The sequence below is a fragment of the Leopardus geoffroyi genome, chromosome B4 (assembly GCF_018350155.1).
Source record: "Leopardus geoffroyi isolate Oge1 chromosome B4, O.geoffroyi_Oge1_pat1.0, whole genome shotgun sequence".
Taxonomy (NCBI): Eukaryota; Metazoa; Chordata; class Mammalia; order Carnivora; family Felidae; genus Leopardus; species Leopardus geoffroyi.
In genome coordinates this window covers 94149001-94166683 of record NC_059341.1, presented here as the reverse complement: position 1 = coordinate 94166683, position 17683 = coordinate 94149001, and the positions used below count along the sequence as shown (strand labels likewise).

At 36.2% G+C, this 17683-nt stretch overlaps 1 protein-coding gene across 1 annotated transcript in view; it reads right to left on the bottom strand.

Annotated features, from left to right (window-relative positions):
* The window catches only part of RAP1B (RAP1B, member of RAS oncogene family), a 45159-nt gene that overhangs the window by 7319 nt on the left and 20157 nt on the right, over positions 1–17683 (bottom strand). The window contains exons 2-4 of the mRNA XM_045466166.1: positions 2843–2925; positions 1719–1787; positions 337–393 (exon numbers count right to left, since the gene is read on the bottom strand). Coding sequence (XP_045322122.1) covers positions 337–393; positions 1719–1787; positions 2843–2899 — 183 coding nt within the window. The 5' untranslated portion in view covers positions 2900–2925. The remainder of the gene's footprint in view (positions 1–336; positions 394–1718; positions 1788–2842; positions 2926–17683) is intronic.

Here is a 17683-nt window from a genome sequence, read left to right as displayed (position 1 = left end):
TCAAGATATTTCACAGAGCCACTGAGAAATAAGTGTTTACCCAAAGTATTTTCCACATTAATTAAAATATGATAATACAGCTTAACTTGTTTTAAAAGTACTAGTGAGGCTGAAAATTTTCAAACAAATTTTCTACTTTTCTTCAATAAATGACCCACTGCAATTACAAAGCACACGCATAAAAAACAGAATCCAAGAGAACAAAACAGCTTCAAGATTTAAGGCAAGTAGTAAACTTTTAAATAAGCTTAACTAGTATTTGTCTATAGAGTACTAGTATTTACAAGGTCAATATTACACAAGTTGTACATATACTTTGGTACTTGTTTTACATACCGTTCCTGCAGTATCCAAGATTTCAAGCATACACTGTTGTGCATCTACTTCAACTTGCTGGGGGAAAAAGCAAAATACATCCTCATTTTTATAAGATATAAAAGAATACCTCATTATATACAAAAGCTAGTATGACATTTAAAATAGAGAGTGCCACTTTACAACTAATCTCAAGCAATACCTGAATAAAACAGGAGAAAAAAACAGCTAGATAATCAAGGTCCACTGACCCTACCCCCCCCACCCCCCCAAATTGTGTAAGTTGCAAAAATGACACGCTTTTTTTTTTTTTTTTTTTTAATTTTTTATTTTACAGAGACACAGAGGCACAGAGCACACAAGTAGGGGAGAAGGGCCGAGGGAGAGAGAGAATCTTAAGCAGGCTCCATGCTCAGTGTGGAGCCTGATGTGGGTCTCGATCCCACGACCCTGGGATTATGACCTGAGCCAGAATCAAGAGTCAGACGCTCAACAGACTGAACCATCCAGATGCCCCTAAAACCATGTGTTCTCAACTCAAAGAAACCTACAAGATCCAAGCTCAATACGAATCACTCAGAACTTAATTCTGGGGAGGAAAGGATTCCAAAATAGCTCAAAAAATAATTTAAACCAGTAGTAGTTCCAAACAAGATCAGAAGTCATTCTATCTCATCACTGCCATACTTTACTTAGATATACCTTCACTTCTCTAGATAACTACATCCCCTTCGCTGCACTGGAACATTTCTGGTAGCAAAGAAGAAGACATGTATCAAATAAGTTATATATCCCTGTGACCTCTTTCCACCTAACATTTCAAGGATAAGAAGTAAAACGGTATCTACACAGCAGCAGAGGACAAGCTGGCTATTACATAAGAGAGAACTCTCTCCCGACTAATTAAAAACATCTTCATATGAAGTTTTATTGTCACATGTTGTGTTAGTGGACACTAACAGCAGCAGTAGCACTTTCTCAAAGAGTTATAAGTAAAAAGGTTTCGGGAGACCTCTGTATTTCCATCTCTAGTTTAAAAAGAAAGGAACCTGAGAGTATTCAGTCTTTGGGGAAAGGGTGAGGGGATGTGGAACTATCACTTGAGATGGCCTCGTTCTGAAGTTTGTGTGTCAAATTACAATTTTAATTGTAAACTTTAATTGTAAACTTAAAATTCTCTGAGAGAGAGAGAGAGAGAGAACAAGTGTTTTAAGATTCTCATTAACTGGTAAGGATGCAATGTCAGGATATAATCAAGGGTGAACTTTTCCTACTAATTTTATAGATTAACTCAGCTTCTTCATCCTACTTTGTAAACAATATTCAACACTTACAAAGCTAAAAATATTCATTTATATTTATAGTAAAGTCTAAAGCAAAAGGCTTTCTAGGGTAACATGTACCTTTCTATAAGAATCTTCTATCGTAGGATCATATTTTTCAACAAAAATTCCTTGAACAAACTGTACAGTCTGAAAAAAATAAATAGCACACCATTATACTTCTTAAAGAAAACTACAAATCCAAATCTGTATGCTTTAAACTATTAACCTATTGATTTCATATAGGCACTTACGCCATTGATGAAAACAAAACCACCACTATATTTAAAGTATGCATTAGGTGAGAAAATTACCTTAGAAAGCTTTTTTTTAAAAACATTAGTAACCACTATGCTCCTTATTAGGTAATTCTAACTTTAGAGCTCACATATTTAAAAACATTTTAAATGTCTTCTATTTCAAACAAACTCAATGGCTTAAATTTGAATTTGAATTAGAAAGAGGCTAATTATTTTGTGTACACAAGTACATACACCCTCAAGGCACTGCCCATCACTTTGGATACATTTACAAGTGAAAGAGCAGCTCAGGTCCCATGGTACATACTTCGCAGTTTGATCTAAACACATCAAGTTCTGTGCATGGTGGCCAATGTAAGTGGCTGAGTTAGATGGTCAATCTGTCTTATCGTGGGGTTTTGCTGAACTGAACTACATGTACTCAAGTTATTTAGCCTGAGTTTCTCCCCTTCCCCAGCCACTACTGTCAAGTTTTCTTTTTTCTTACTATACTATTCTTGAAATGGAAAGCATGGCTGCTAAAATAATGTGAAAACTGGACAGTCATAGGAAATATTTGAAAAAGGTTTTTTATAAGCTTTAATATTTTTTAGCATAAAATGTGTATTATAAGCCAAGTCACAATGAGAAAGACCAAAATTCATTCCTATCTGGCTCAGAATACAGATGGACACACATTTATGTGTTCTGTGCTTAGCCCAAATTGTATTCTGCTTATCTCATGTTGGTCTGGAACTAATACACCAGAGAGAATATGATCTACCCAGATACAAGTAAAAGCTGACTAAAATTACAGGAAAAAAATATTGTATTGCTTCTAAAATCACTGAGATTTCACCTTAAAAATAAATGAAGACAAAATAAATGATAATCAAAACCTAAAACTCAACAGAAAAAGAACATGTGTTGGAGTGAATTAGCTTAAGTACAGTGAGAATGACTTACCAGAGCAGATTTTCCAACGCCTCCTGAGCCAAGAACAACTAGCTTATACTCACGCATGGTGCACGCTTGTCAAAAGCTAGTACCTTGTAATGAAAAAAAAAAAATTCTTAAGTAAGTCTTTGTATTCATGTGCTTCTTTTATAAATTAGATATTCAACCAAGTAACTTAAAAATGATTACTCTACCATACTAGTGTGGCACGTTCCATAAACAGACTTACTAAAGGATGCTGTTGGTAGGGCTCTTTATGCAACATCAGAGGTAGAAAGAAGCCACAAAATTACAACTTGCAACCCTATCCTAAATTTATACAGAATATTTGCTCTATATTAAGTAAAAAAAGGGGGGGGGGGCTGAAAAACAGCATGAAGGGATATTTTACTGGTTACAAGATGGCAGTGACAGGCATGTTTAACTCCCTTTCCTGAACCATCTGTAACCTTGAGACCCAAGTAGAGTGCCTACTAAGTACAGGGATATATCCAATGAACAACAACAACAAATTCCTGCCCTCACTGAGCAATATCCCAATAAAGATGAACAGACTACAGCACAGGTCTGCAAACAAATCCAGTCTATCACCTGTTTTTGTACATAAAGTTATTGAAATTTAGTCATGTCCATTCATCTGTGTATTGTCTGTAGTTGCTATCTTGCTTTAGTGACAGAGTTAAGTAGTTACAACATAGGCCATCTGGTCCACAAAGCCTAAAATATTTACTATCTGGCATTTACAGAAAAAATTTGCCAACCCCTGGGATACATGAATGGTAAATGAGTTAGCAGAGAAAGCAGACCAAATATCTATTCCTGAAATGGGGGAAGGTACAAGGAGCCTGACAATGGTCAGGAATCAGAGGCAGAACTAAAGAATATGAGTGCCCAGACTGAAAAACTATGGCATGTTCAGGATGATGAATTAGTGGAAATCAAAACCAAACCAAAAAGAAACAACTAAAATTTCAGTATACTAAGGATAGAGAAAGAAGATCCTAAAAGTTTCCAGGCTAGGAGAATAATGTAAGAATACAAAACTCCTACATTCCTAGAAAACAGTAATTGGTCAGTGGCCATTATATAAAGTAGCCACCAGAATAAGTTCTAAATCTTCTTAATCAAGAAATGATAGTTCTACAGTTATAGTTAACAAGTAACTACTAGAACTGGTTTAAACACATTTAATCTACCAATAACCAATTGCTTCAATGAATGAACATGCTTCTGCAAACTAGCCATTACCATCAGCCCCTTACTTCTAAAAGTCAGTCAATCAAGAAGGGACTCAATTTAGGCACATTTGTGTTAAATCTCTTTATATACTCTTTCCTTTTCTAAGACTTTCTACAGTCTTAGAAAAGATATCATTTGTTTTACCTTTTTATGCCACTCTTTTATTTCTCCCTAGGACACCGTATCTATTGCCATAGCTTCCTTTCAAAACTTTCTCCATTTCTGACTTTAAATATGTAGACTATCTAGCATATTTTCTCTTCTCCTGAATGGGAGGAAAATCGCCCAAACAAACCAACTAAATTAGCTAACTTCTCCACTTAACTAGTTCCTATGTTTATTTCTACACTGATTGAATCCATCATTTCCATGGACTTTTACCCCAGTTCTTGAACATTGTCTCCTTGACTTTTGTGACCTGGATGATTCTTACCAGATTATAATTTTAGAAAAGGGGATATAAAATAAAAGTTGGATCTACTTTTAGCTTTAAGAGTATTTCACACAGTAGTATCCATACAAATTTAGGACAAATTACTCTTGCAAATTTATTTTTTAATGTAAAAAATCATTTAAAAACAGGATTATTCAGGTGACAATTCTATTACCAGTCCCATGCTGACATTACTCAACCACACAGGATCTATACTGACCAATTTGAGAAATACTGTTTTAAAAACTTCAGGTTCTATGAAAGATGTTTCCAAATTTGTGTTTCTGAATCCAACTAGAGAAAATACGGTAATTTTGGGGATAAGAATTTCCTAAACATCCCAAATACCTCAGTAACAGTAAACCAAATATTTTAACATCAAGAAAACTAGACTCATTCATCTCTCTGCATTCTTTTATCCTTCATGTAGCTAGGCCGTGCCAATTTCTGATAACTTCATCATGGTTTATCTATTACTTAAAAAAACAACTCACTTCGATGAACATACACCAAAATGCCAAGTAACTGCCTTGAGTGACAGTGTTTCTACAGTTGACATTAATTCACTCCTGCCTTTGAAAGCTTGTCAATGTTTGAACTCTTGAGATTCCCTCAAACCCTGTAAGATTAGAAGCCTGGTCTGCTGAGGGGAGGTGTCTGACCAGGATATCTTTCCCTTAAGTAACCAATAACTGCAGCTTTGTGCTTTTTGTTTCAGATATTGAATGGTGCCTTCCACTCTTTGATATTTGACCTTAGACCCTCATTTAGCATCATTCCACATGATGCCCTTAGACAAACAAATGTACTGAATGGGATGCTTGTGTCCGACCAATTTGTTTGTTCTATGAATTTGCCATCAGATGGATCAGTCTCAACAATGATGGGAACTCCAACTGGCTCCTTGAGCTCACACTGCCAAATTTATTTTGTTATCCTAGCATTTGTACCAAGCAGGTCTTTGTAGAATGCAATGAAGCCTTCTGGATATGGCTTGGAGGTGTACTATTTGGTAAATATTTTTGCCATTAGTTTAATTCTTCAGCTACTTGCTTTTTGTTCACCTATGTGCGCAAAATTTTGTGTCATGTGTTTTGTTTTGTCCTGGACTGTCTTGTTTCCAATCACTGAATAAAGGAATGCTCCATTTGGAATGAATGGAGGCATAGGCCCCACAAGCCTCCAGTCCAATTCAAGCTGGCCCCAGGCACTAAACGTTGAAGATGAGTAAAACCAGTGGCCCCTTAGGCAGAGGCGAATGATTGGTCAAATGTCACTCTGGGTCACTTGCAAAATTTTGCGACAGTATATTATAAGGTCAATAACTGTGGGGCTGTTGGTTATGCAACTCCTCCCTAACCTCTGCTTGGTCAGGGAACCTGAGAATCTGTAAAGACACACTTGTTAAAAAATTTTTTTTCCAAATATTTATTTAGAGAAAGAGAGTGAGTGGGGGAAGGGCTGAGAGGGAAAGAGTATCCCAAGCAGGCTCTGTGCTATACAGGGGCTCGATCTCACTGAACCGTGAGATCATGACCTGAACCGAAACCAAAAGTCTGATGTTCAACCCACTAAGCCACCCAGGCACCCCTAAAGCACTCTTAAATCACTTTTACTTAGGAATAATTTCTATCCAGTGAAACAAGCAGATCTTAAACAGTGAAATGAATTTTGACGTATGCTAATACCCTCACAACCACAGACACAGCCCTCATTACAATTTAAAACACTTCCATCATCCAGAAAGTTCCCAATGTGCCTCTTCTCAGTTAATTAACGGGATACCCTTTTTCTTAACTCTAGGGACTGCTTTCTTAGTTGTCAAAGCCACAACTTTCCCTAGGAAGAACTTCTGTGTTTTTTATAAACTCAATATAATCTTGATTCTTTTAATTTTTTTTTTTTTTTATGTTTATTTCGGAGACAGAGAGAGACAGAGCATGAGTGGGGGGGGGGGGGGGCAGAGAGAGAGGGAGACACAGAATCTGAAGCAGGCGCCAGGCTCCGAGCTGTCAGCACAGAGCCTGACACGGGGCTTGACCTCATAAACCGTGAGATCATGACCTGAGCTGAAGTCGGTTGCTCAACCGACTGAGCCACCCAGGCACACTTAATCTTGACTCTTGTACGTATATGGGCAAATGACAAAAATTGTGACTGACAAGAATGACTTAATTGGACTTATGGCCAACTTTTAAAATATCAAAATTAATACATTAAGAGAAACTGTAACTACAGAAAAAATTATTAGACAAAATAACATTCAATAATCAACTTCTTTAATTGGTATTCTGGGGCCTCAAAATAAAATGACTAAGAGAGCCTACTCTTCTTGAATCGTTCTCTTTACTCACACTACCCACACAATCCTATTCCTTTTGCTCCTTCCCCTTCCCTCTGAAATACTTTTCTTGAGGGTTTGTCACCAAAGGAACAATTATACTCACCTCTTTAATTGCTGGAGTAAAAGAACTATATAGAAACTGAATTTAAACATGAGTATAGATTTAGTTGAAGTTATGGTTAAGGATTTTCTTAAACCTCAGGATTTAGAAGACAGAAATTTGTTTCTGGATTTCAACTTAATCACTAATTACTTAATTTTCTCTTTATAAAGAAAAATGTTAAAAGCAGAATAGGAAAGACCAGATTCAAAGAACCCAGCATATTTTAAAAACTGGCCTTGACAGAACAAGAACCTATTTAGGAAACACACTATTTCAGAAGTCTTTCTTAGAGGTAGACGGGTCAAGATTTAAAACTGTAAACAAAATAAAAATGACTTGATATGAAACAAAATAAAAATTAATGTCAGGAAAGTGTAAAATATATTGTTTTAGACCCAATAGCTGAGATAAAGAAAGGCATATCTGTTCTTTCTGTTAACTGGGCTTAGACCTGAATAGGAAACTTAAAATAAGAAATTAGTAATTTAGAAATCTACAATGGCTGAGATTTTTCAAAGACCCCTACAAAGTAAAAAAGCTAAACCAAAAAGGTCTTTGTTTTATGAGAAATGGGAGTTTATGGATGAAGACACTTACATAATGCGAGGAGGAGAGCCATCAATGTTTGCTAAGAAGTGAAATACAATGATTCAAAATCTGTCCCATAATGCTGCTCCAAGTAAAACATGAGCACCCCACAATTCCTGCCATTTTTCCACAAAAGGTAGCAATGGACTGACTACATAGAATCACAAGGGAATTTTGGAGGGTGATGGAAGTGTTCTAACACTAATTGTAGTGATGATGCACAACTTTATAGTTACTAAAACCCAAAACAAAACACTGACACAGCTGACTGAATTAACATAACAATTACCATTAAAAATATTGACTATAAAAAGTAAACATTTATGGGAATTGCATTTCTTAATGAGATGGTTGAGACCTACTTCCCCAATTGCTTTATTTATCCGTATTACCTATTGTTAGAATTAGAATCAGGTTCATCCACATTATTACTTCCATCAGTATTTTGTTTCTTTTATTCCTTATGATCAAAAATTATATTCATTGTAGGGATACATGACATTTTCTTTACACATTCATCAGGTGATGAACATTTGGATTATTTTCAGCTTGTGGGTAGTATAAATAATGCTTATCTATTTGTTTTAATTTTAGAAATTCAACCAAAAAGAATTTTTATTATAGAGCCCTATGGTCACAGGAAGTTTAAAACATTTCAAATTTTGAAGTAGAGAAATCTGATGTTGTCAACAGACTTTCAAATCTAAAAACATAGTGACAAAACACATCTAACTTGCCAAAAAGGTTTGTAACAAGGAACACTCATAAGGAAATGCAACCAAGCAAAGTCATTATCTTTCATTAATTTTTACTAATATCTCCTTATATATGCCAAACTAAAATATTAAAAAAAAATTTATCTTGAAAGAGAGAGAGAGCATGAGTGGGGAAAGGGCAGAGAGGGAGAGAGAATCCCAAGTAGGCGGGGCTGACATGTGGCTGGATTTCAAGACCCTAGGATCATGACCTGAGCTGAAATCAAGAGTTGGACATCCAACCAACTGAGCCACCAGGTGCACTCAACTAAAATATTTTTATTTAAATCCCGATAAATACCAATGCTAGGGATATTTTTTTCCTTAAAACAAAAAACCTAACTGTATGATAGCCAAGATTTGAACTAGTATTTACATTTCAAATTGGTACTTTTCACTACACCAGCTTTGAAAAATTGTTTAGAGATTCTAAGATTGAAATAATGGATTTCATTGTGAATGCTAGTGACTGAGAAAGGCCACTGCTTCTGTTTTGAAAATGACTGTGGGGTTGCATCTAGTTTTAGCAGAAAAGACAACTCTGCTCAGCAAGTAAAGTCTGTCATTGGCTTTTTGGTGGGGAGGAGGAAAAAAGGTGCTGGCACCTGTGTATTTGAGTTGTGGGCAGAACCTTCCTGTTCAAGTGCTGTTAACTTGAAGCCCAAGAATAAGCACTTGAGAAATCTGAATTTCTAATTTCATGCACAGTTCTGATGGGGAGAGTTACATCTGAATTTCTAAGGGATTTGTGATAACTACCGTTTGAGACATCGAGAATAACTGCTCTCTTTTACAGAATCCCAAAAAGGGACAATTTTGACAGCATAGCATAGTGGTTCACAGCACCTAAGTTTCAAATCCTAGTTTTGTACAACCTTGAGCAAGTCATGAAAACTTTCAGAGCTTCACTTTCTTTACAGTGGAAGTGGAAGCAGTAATACCTACATGATAAAGTTATGAGGCAGATACAAGAATGTAAACTCCAGAAAAAAAATTTTGTCTGTTTTACTCATTGCTATATCCCCAGAACCTGAAAACAGTGCCTGGGGCACATAGTGTGTACTTAAATTAAGGAATGAAATGTAGTAGTACTTTTCTTTAAAAAAAAAAAAAAATACATATTTTTAATGTTCATTTTTGAGGCAGAGAGAGACAGAGCATGAACGGGGGAGGGTCAGAGAGAGAGGGAGACACAGAATCTGAAGCAGGCTCCAGGCTCTGAGCTGTCAGCACAGAGCCCGACGCGGGGCTCAAACTCAGACCGTGAGATCATGACCTGAGCCGAAGTCAGAAGCTCAACCGACTGAGCCACCCAGGGGCCCCTGTAGTAGTACTTTTCTTTAAGAGTCATGGATCCCATGCACATAGTAACAATCAACAGAAGATAGCTTTTTAATAATAATAGAGGAGGGGTCCCTGGGTGGCTCAGTCTGTTAGCATCTGACTCTTGATCTCAGCTCAAGTCCTCATCTCAGGGTCTGGAGTTCAAGCCCCACGTTGAGCTATGCGCTGGGCATGAAGCCTACTTAAAAAATAAAAACAACAGCAGCAATCCTCTGAGCTGTTGCTCAAGTTACCTCAGTTGAGAATCCATGCTCTACCCTTTTACCTACTCGCTCAATAAAACATGTTGAGGGAATAGCAGTCCAGCTTTTGTTTGAGAAAGTTTCTTCTAGGTAGGTAAAGAGACACAATATACAGGCTAAAACTGTTTTCCATCCATATATGGGTTTTTGTCCTTATTTCAGTCCTCGTGTTACTACAACCAGTAGTGGAATAGTGGAACAGTTGGGAATATTTTAAGATCAACTGAACTATATTGTAATTCTTTAGCTACAGACTCTAAGGCTTCCTACTATATTCTACTAAATCTAAGAAGCACTTAAAAAAAAAAAACACATTTTAGGGGACCCCTGAGTGGTTCAGTTGGTTAAGCATCTGACTCTTGATTTCAGATCAGGTCATTATCTCAGGGTGAGTTTGAGCCCAACTCAGTTTGTGAGTTTGTGCGTCGGGATCTTCACTAACAGCACACTGTCTACTTGGGATTTTCTCCCAAGGCCCGTGCTCCCCCCCTCTCTCTCAAATACATACCTAAACTTAAAAAAAAAAAAAAAAAAAAAAAAGGTACTATACAAAAATTTCTGTAATAGTGTTATCTCTGCTCTTTAACATTAATTACACAAGTGAATGAAGATTACTGTATGTACCTCAAATTTTGCAGACTGTTATTTTGACTACCTAGGGAGAATCTCAGTATACTTTAGAAGCAGAAATATCTTGAGATGCTAATGTAAAACGAATTTTAATTCCTTTTGAACTTGTAAAATAGATATGTGTATGTGATAATGTGGTGGGATCATTTTCTTCTACTTTTGTTTTTTCCTGAGTTTTAAAAATTACTAATAAACAATATATTTATAAAATATGCAAATGAAAATTAAAAATTGAAGGCAAAAGAGGAGTTGTGGAGTTGTCTTTTAATTACCCCATGTTACTATCATTTAAGAATGTTGATAATCATTGGCATTTTTATAATTTTTTTAAACGTTTATTTATTACTGAGAGACAGAGTGTGACAGAGCATGAACATGGGAGGGGCAGAGAGAGGGGGAGACACAGAATCCGGAGCAGGCTCCACGTTCCAAACTGTCAGCACAGAGCCCGACGCGGGGCTTGAACTTATGAACCATGAGATCATGACCTGAGCCAAAGTCAGTCACCCAACCAACTGAGCCACCCAGGCACCCCTTATAATCACTGGCATTTTTAAAAAGTGGTCATTAGAAACTCAACAATACCAAGTTGAGTCAGTCATTCAATTCACAATGAATAATAATTATAATACTGCTACTACCAGAGAAAAGTATCTTTCTGATAAATAATATACTGATGGTGACAGTGCATGTTTAAAGAAAACAAACAGGCAAGCTTAAAAGAACCAATTAAAACTCTTTTAATGCTATTTTTAAACCTTAGTAACTACTGTGCTTGTTCTGAAAAAGGGCTAAGAGGTATTATTGAAAATTACAAAATTAAACATACTGTTTTAAGTGCTTTACAGAACTATCAATGTAAATACTGACAATATTTACTCTAAAAATGTAAATATTGAAATTTTAAACATTTTACTCTCTATTGTCAAAGAGATATTTATCCTTATGCTAATTAGCATGCCAAAAAAGTCTACTTAGAAAGAAAAGATAAGTAGGGTGGCAAAGGAGTTAAGTTCTAAGTATTTTAATGGGCATGCCAGCAGCAAAGGTTTGTATTCTGAAAAGCTGGCTGGTTTGTTTTATCTTCTTGTACTTCAGCAGAAAATGCAGATTGAAACAAAAAGATACAAAGTAAAATTAGGGTACTTGATATTAGAAATTATTAAAAATTCTAGTTGTCAGGTGTTATTGCCATGGACTGCCATCTGAAGAAATGGGAAGTGCAATTAAAACTATTTCATAATGATCTAAAAAATCTACACTGGAAGAAATTTTAAAACCTTCAAGTGGTTGAAGGCAACACCACAAGAAAATGATAAATGAAGATGTATCAGCAATGGGGAAGTAGGTCTTGGTCAAACTCTATGCCAAAAATTATGGTGCTACTGGTCAAACGTGAGACATTCTAGTTTGAGTTTCTAATACAGGTAATGGGATCTGGTTGATTTACATATGATTTTGTGGCATTCCTTGTAAATAATGGCATTTATTTGTAAAAATTAAATGCAGTGTGGAAGTTGAAAGCGAAGTTATGAATTGCTAATTAAAAAAATAATATGCTTATGTTAATCTGCATTTGAACCAAGCTTTAATCTGTTAACTCACCTATTATGTTAAGTCATAAATTAATAAGGGACTCTCAGATCCTCAATTTATTCAGGTGGTTAAACTGGTAAGAATGCTGTATATATGCAAAATGAATTCAGTGCTGTTAATAGTGCCACTTCTCACTTATACTTCTTCAGCAAAAAAATGTAATTTCTACAACAAGCAGGCACTTACACAATTATAAATATGAAGCATGATTCACATTACTTCTCTAATCATCTAAGATTACAAATGAAGAAAATTAAACACTAAGGAATCTACTCCTGAAATCATTGTTGCACTATATGCTAATTTGGATGTAAATTTTAAAAAATAAAAAATAAAATTAAAAAAACATGAAGAAAATTAAATTGGTTTAATAAATAAATTGAATAAAAACACTTGAAGTTAAAATTTGCATAAAAATTTAGGAGGGGGTAATTTTTGGGTATTGTATGTCATTTACATGTAAAGATTTCTAATTGTAATTACTTACACAGATTTCCTAAAATTTGTGTGACTTACAACCAACTCCTGATTAAGGAAACAGACTGATATATCTTAGACTTTGCTCCATTTCTTGCAAAACACTATTCACGAATTTAAAAGATTGTACCCAATGAGCCCTTTGAATAGATTAAGTTGTGTTTTCAACATAAGTTTCTACCATTTGGCTTTATTATTTACTTTTATTAAAAAAAAATTTTTTTTTTTTAGTGATTATTTGTTTTGAGAGAGAGAGAGAGAGAGAGAGATAGAGAGCAAGCAGGGGAGGGGCGGAGAGAGAGGGAGACAGAATCCCAAGCAGGCTCCGCATCGTCATCATGGAGTCTTGCGGGGCTTGAACCCACAAGCTGTGAGATCACGGCTTGAGCCGAAATCAAGAGTTGGGCACTTTACAGACTAAGCCACCCAGGCACCTCCTGTTTATTACTTTTAAATCAACATCTCTGGTGGGGTAATATGCCAATTTATTTGTGGCTGGAGTTACACTTAGATTTGGGAAAGTCACAGAGATCTGTCTGGGATCCACTGGAGAGGTCATGGCTACAATGTCCCTTCCTCTGCTAACGGGTGAAAATGGGATTTCTGTAGCAATCTAAATGTAGTTGGTAGTATGAGGCACCATTATTCAATATGTACAAAATGCCCCTCAGTGATTTCCTTTCTCTGCTTTATACACAAAGATATTCATGATGCCCTCTCCTGCCCACTGCCCCCCACCATTTGTAGCAAGAATAATACACAGATCAGGATAGAATGTTCCTGACCAGCAAATACTCAGAATGCAATTCTGAGGAGGGTAGTGTCAAGGAAAACTTTTTGAAGTATTCTTGAACTATCTCAGTCCACAATCAGTTCCCCTTCTGACAAGCTACACCAAATACTCTAGCACTTGATTATATACTATCTTGTACTGTCTTTTAAGAGGACAATTATAGAAAGGAACATTATCTTAAAGTTTAAGAAGTTTGGCTCTATTTAAAAAGTTATATAACTTGAGATAAACTACTTTATTCTCAATTTACAGTATCCTTGTTTGTAAAATGAGGGTAGAGGGAAGGGGGAAGAACGGAACACAGAGCTGCCTTACATCAGCCAGGTAGGCATGTAAATGCTTGAAGCAGGAAGGTGTTAATATTAGGAAATGGCGTGAGCAGAATGAATGCTTATACAGATGAAGTCATTCAAATTCTAAAAGTTGTGAACATTGTGAAAACCAACAAAATCTACTTAAGGTATGGAGATTTGGGTTCTGGTACTAGTTTTCTACTTCTGTACTAAATGATCTCTAAGGTCCCTTTCAATTCCAAAATGTATTGTTACATATACCAGGGCTTTGAAGAACTATATATAGACAGAGCTTTTAAAAGTATCTTAATGTTATATTCCCTTTTTTAAAAAGTATTTTTTTAATGTTTACTTAATTTTGAGAGAGAGCGCGAGTTGGGGAGGGGCAGAGAGCGCGCAAGACACAGAATCCAAAGCAGGCTCCGGGCTCTGAGTTGTCAGCACAGAGATCGACACTGGGCTCGAACTCACAAACGTGAGATCATGACTTGAGTCGAAGTTGGACGCTTAACTGACTGAGCCACCCAGGCACCCCTCCCTCTTCTTAATTATTATAAAATAAAGGGGCTAAAAACTATACAGGACAATGTACACATTCACAGGCTGCTCTCAGCTGGGAAAATCCATTACTACCACCAGGTACTCAACCAAGGCAAGATGCAAAGGCTTTCCGTATTTTCTTCTTAGTTCTGGCATGCTAGTCCAACATGCTTTGTGCAATTAAGATCTCCTTTTCAACTAATTTATGATTAGGGTATGGACATGAGGTTCTCTCTCACTCAGGGTGGTAAACATGGAAAGTGGAAAGAAGGGAGCCCTAGAACTGACTACCTATGCAACTTACCAGACGGTAGTTACTTATTCTAGGCTTGTCTTAATCTATAAAATACAGACAATAATATCAATTTTACAAACTTAATGGACAGATTAAACGTTTATGGTCTATGAAAGTCTTAAGTGTTAATCATTACTATCATCAACGAGATGAAGAGTAGTTCCTCGTTATTTTGTCCCCAATTTGGTCTAGAATTATTTGTTAAATCAAGGAATGACTAAAGACTAATAATTCATTTCCAACAAAGGAAAGAACTATTTAGATCCTTTTTTTTTTTTTTTTAATCTTTATTTATTTTTGAGAGAGAGACAGCGTGTGAGCAGGGGAGGAGCAGAGAGAGAGACGAAGACACAGAATATGAAGCAGGCTCTAGGCTCCAAGCTGTCAGCACAGAGCCCGACAAGGGGCTTGGAACTCACGAACCGTGAGATCATGACCTGAGCCGAAGTCGGACGCTCAACCGACTGACCCACCCAGGTGCCCCAGGTCCTTTTTTTTTTTTTAAAGAACTATTTAGATCCTTAAAAGACCACAAACAAGTTACCTTTTGTACATAAGTTGCCATTTAAGTTCACATTCTTGACAGACGTCAAGAATCCCAACTGAGAATGAATTACACAAATCTTGAGAAAAATCAGTTCTTACACTTGCCATGTAGGAATGTAATTCGAGTAGAAAAGAAAATGCTCTGGAGCAGGAAAAGTATTAAAAGCAACTTTTAGGTTCCAGAGACACCTGCTCTCAACCTCAATCTGATTTATTCTTTAAATCAATCTCATTAATAAATGTAAAAAGCAGGTTATGGTAAGAATCAAATCCTTGAAAAGTGGTAAGTGATATTTAAAAAGCCTTAATTCCTTGGGGTGCCGGGGTGGCTCAGTGTGTTGACTCTTGATTTTGGCTCAGGTCGTGATCTCAGGGTCATGGGATCGAGCCCTGAATCGGGCTCTGCGCTGAGCGTGAAGTTTGGGATTTTCTCTCTCCCTCTGCCTCTCTCCCTGGCTTGTGCTCTGTCTCTCTAAAAATAAAAAAATAAAAATAAAAAGCATAATTCCTTTCCATTAAAATGTCATAGGGTCTCCAAATAGCTATAGTCAAATTAAAAATTTTCCAAAAACAATGGTTAACTCAAGCAATTCTATCCTCAAGTTATTTTGCTACAACACCCACTCCCAACCAACCATCTTGAAATTCTGTGATCTTAAATTATAAATAAAGGACTAAGTAAAAAACTTAACTACTGGTTCCTGAAGTCAAGTGACATTACTTCTCCCACTGAACACTTTCTGGAAGAGACGATATTTGATTTCTCCTTTCCGCCTCCAACTCCGAAAGAAGTATTTTAGCAGCTGAAGAGGACTGCTGTGTTCTCTTTGCACTCCTAAATAAATTTAACTAATTAAAATGTTAGGAGAACCTGGTATTAATCCATTGGACACAACGACAGAAATCAAAACTTCTGAGATTTAAACATTATTTTTGGAGGTCCAAACACTACCTCTCATACTCTCTTTTAAAAATAAAACTAACAATGAACTACAAAATAAACAAAAATCCATTAAAATGAGTATTACTTATCATATTTACTTTCTGAGTTGTCTGCATCTCTCTTGAGGGGAAAATGGGAAATGTTTCTAATCTTATGTTCTGCTGAGAAACGTCTTCTCTGTGAATCAGTTTTAAATCTAGTTAAGTGCAGAATTTGTAAGCTACCCAACAATTTCACTGTTCTGACTACATTTATAATACCTCAAGTAAGGAAAAAATTTTTCTCTTGCCCTTTTCATGGATTAATATTGCCAGTAAATAAAGCTTATTCCTACATATACTATGACATGCAATATAAGGTCATGGTTTCTAGTTTTATTACTGAAGTTATTACTATAGCTACCTTTCAGTTTAGTACTTGATCATTTCTCAGCCAAATCAAGAGAGCAAGGTAGTTAGGTGACAAAAAAAAATGGAGATTCCAACGTTTCGAAAAGAAGAAGAAATAATATGGGCTCAAGATGACCTGTTTGTTAGTTTCTATCAGATCCATCCCAACAGGTTGGATTTATGTAGAACTCTCCTCTGCTCCCAAGAGTTCTTTGGACACAACTTAAGAATCTACCTTGGGGCGCCTGGGTGGCTCAGTCGGTTGAGCGTCTGACTTCAGCTCAGGTCACGATCTCACGGTCCGTGAGTTCAAGCCCCGTGTCGGGCTCTGGGCTGATGGCTCAGAGCCTGGAGCCTGCTTCCCATTCTGTGTCTCCCTCTCTCTCTGCCCCGCCCCGTTCATGCTGTCTCAAAAATAAATAAACGTTAAAAAAAGAAAAATTAAAAAAAAAAAAAAAGGAATCTACCTGTCAGGGTTTTTTTTTTTTTCTTCTTTTTCTCATCAGATCTAGTAGTAAATTCTATAGGTTATACATAATGACTAAAAGATCTTCTGTGTCTCCCAAACATAATTTAGGTAAATATGGATAGAATTATGGATATTAACTTTACTATTTGTTATATATAATTTAGAATCTGATACACACACGCCTTATTTAACTATATCTTAATTAGGAAAAAAACCAGGAAAATATAAGAATTAAGAGCACAGATTTTACATCTGATTTCCTAAAATGTCAGTTCTAACTATTAGCTAAATGACCTTGGTCATGTTATTTAACCTCTCATTTAAATGAGAGGTTATGTGCCTCATTTCCTCATCTGAAAATGAGAATAACAGTATTTGCTTCATAAAGTTTTAAATATTCAAATGAAATATGCAAATGTTAACAGATAGTAAGCAGTATTACTTGCTATTTTTAAAATCCCATCTACCTATTTACAGTGCTCAAAATTTGAAGCACCTACAGTACCTCAAAATCATACTATACTATAGGAACTTGTATATCTAGGGGAGTTGTCACTCTCTCTTATCCATCCCATTACCAAGTCTGATCCATTCTACCTTGGCATCTCTGAAATCAATTCCATTCTCTCCACTTCATTCCTTTATAAGAGCCCTCATTATTTCCTACAATGAAAAAGCGCGGGGGGGAGGGGTGGTGGATCCAAGAGGCAAACATGAAGAGAAAACATTAATATGTTGTACACTTGAATTTCAATGACCAGATTACAGATGTTAGTTTATTTTTAACTGTGAAGACAAAGCGGTAGGACAAGCTAGAAATTTGAGGGAAAA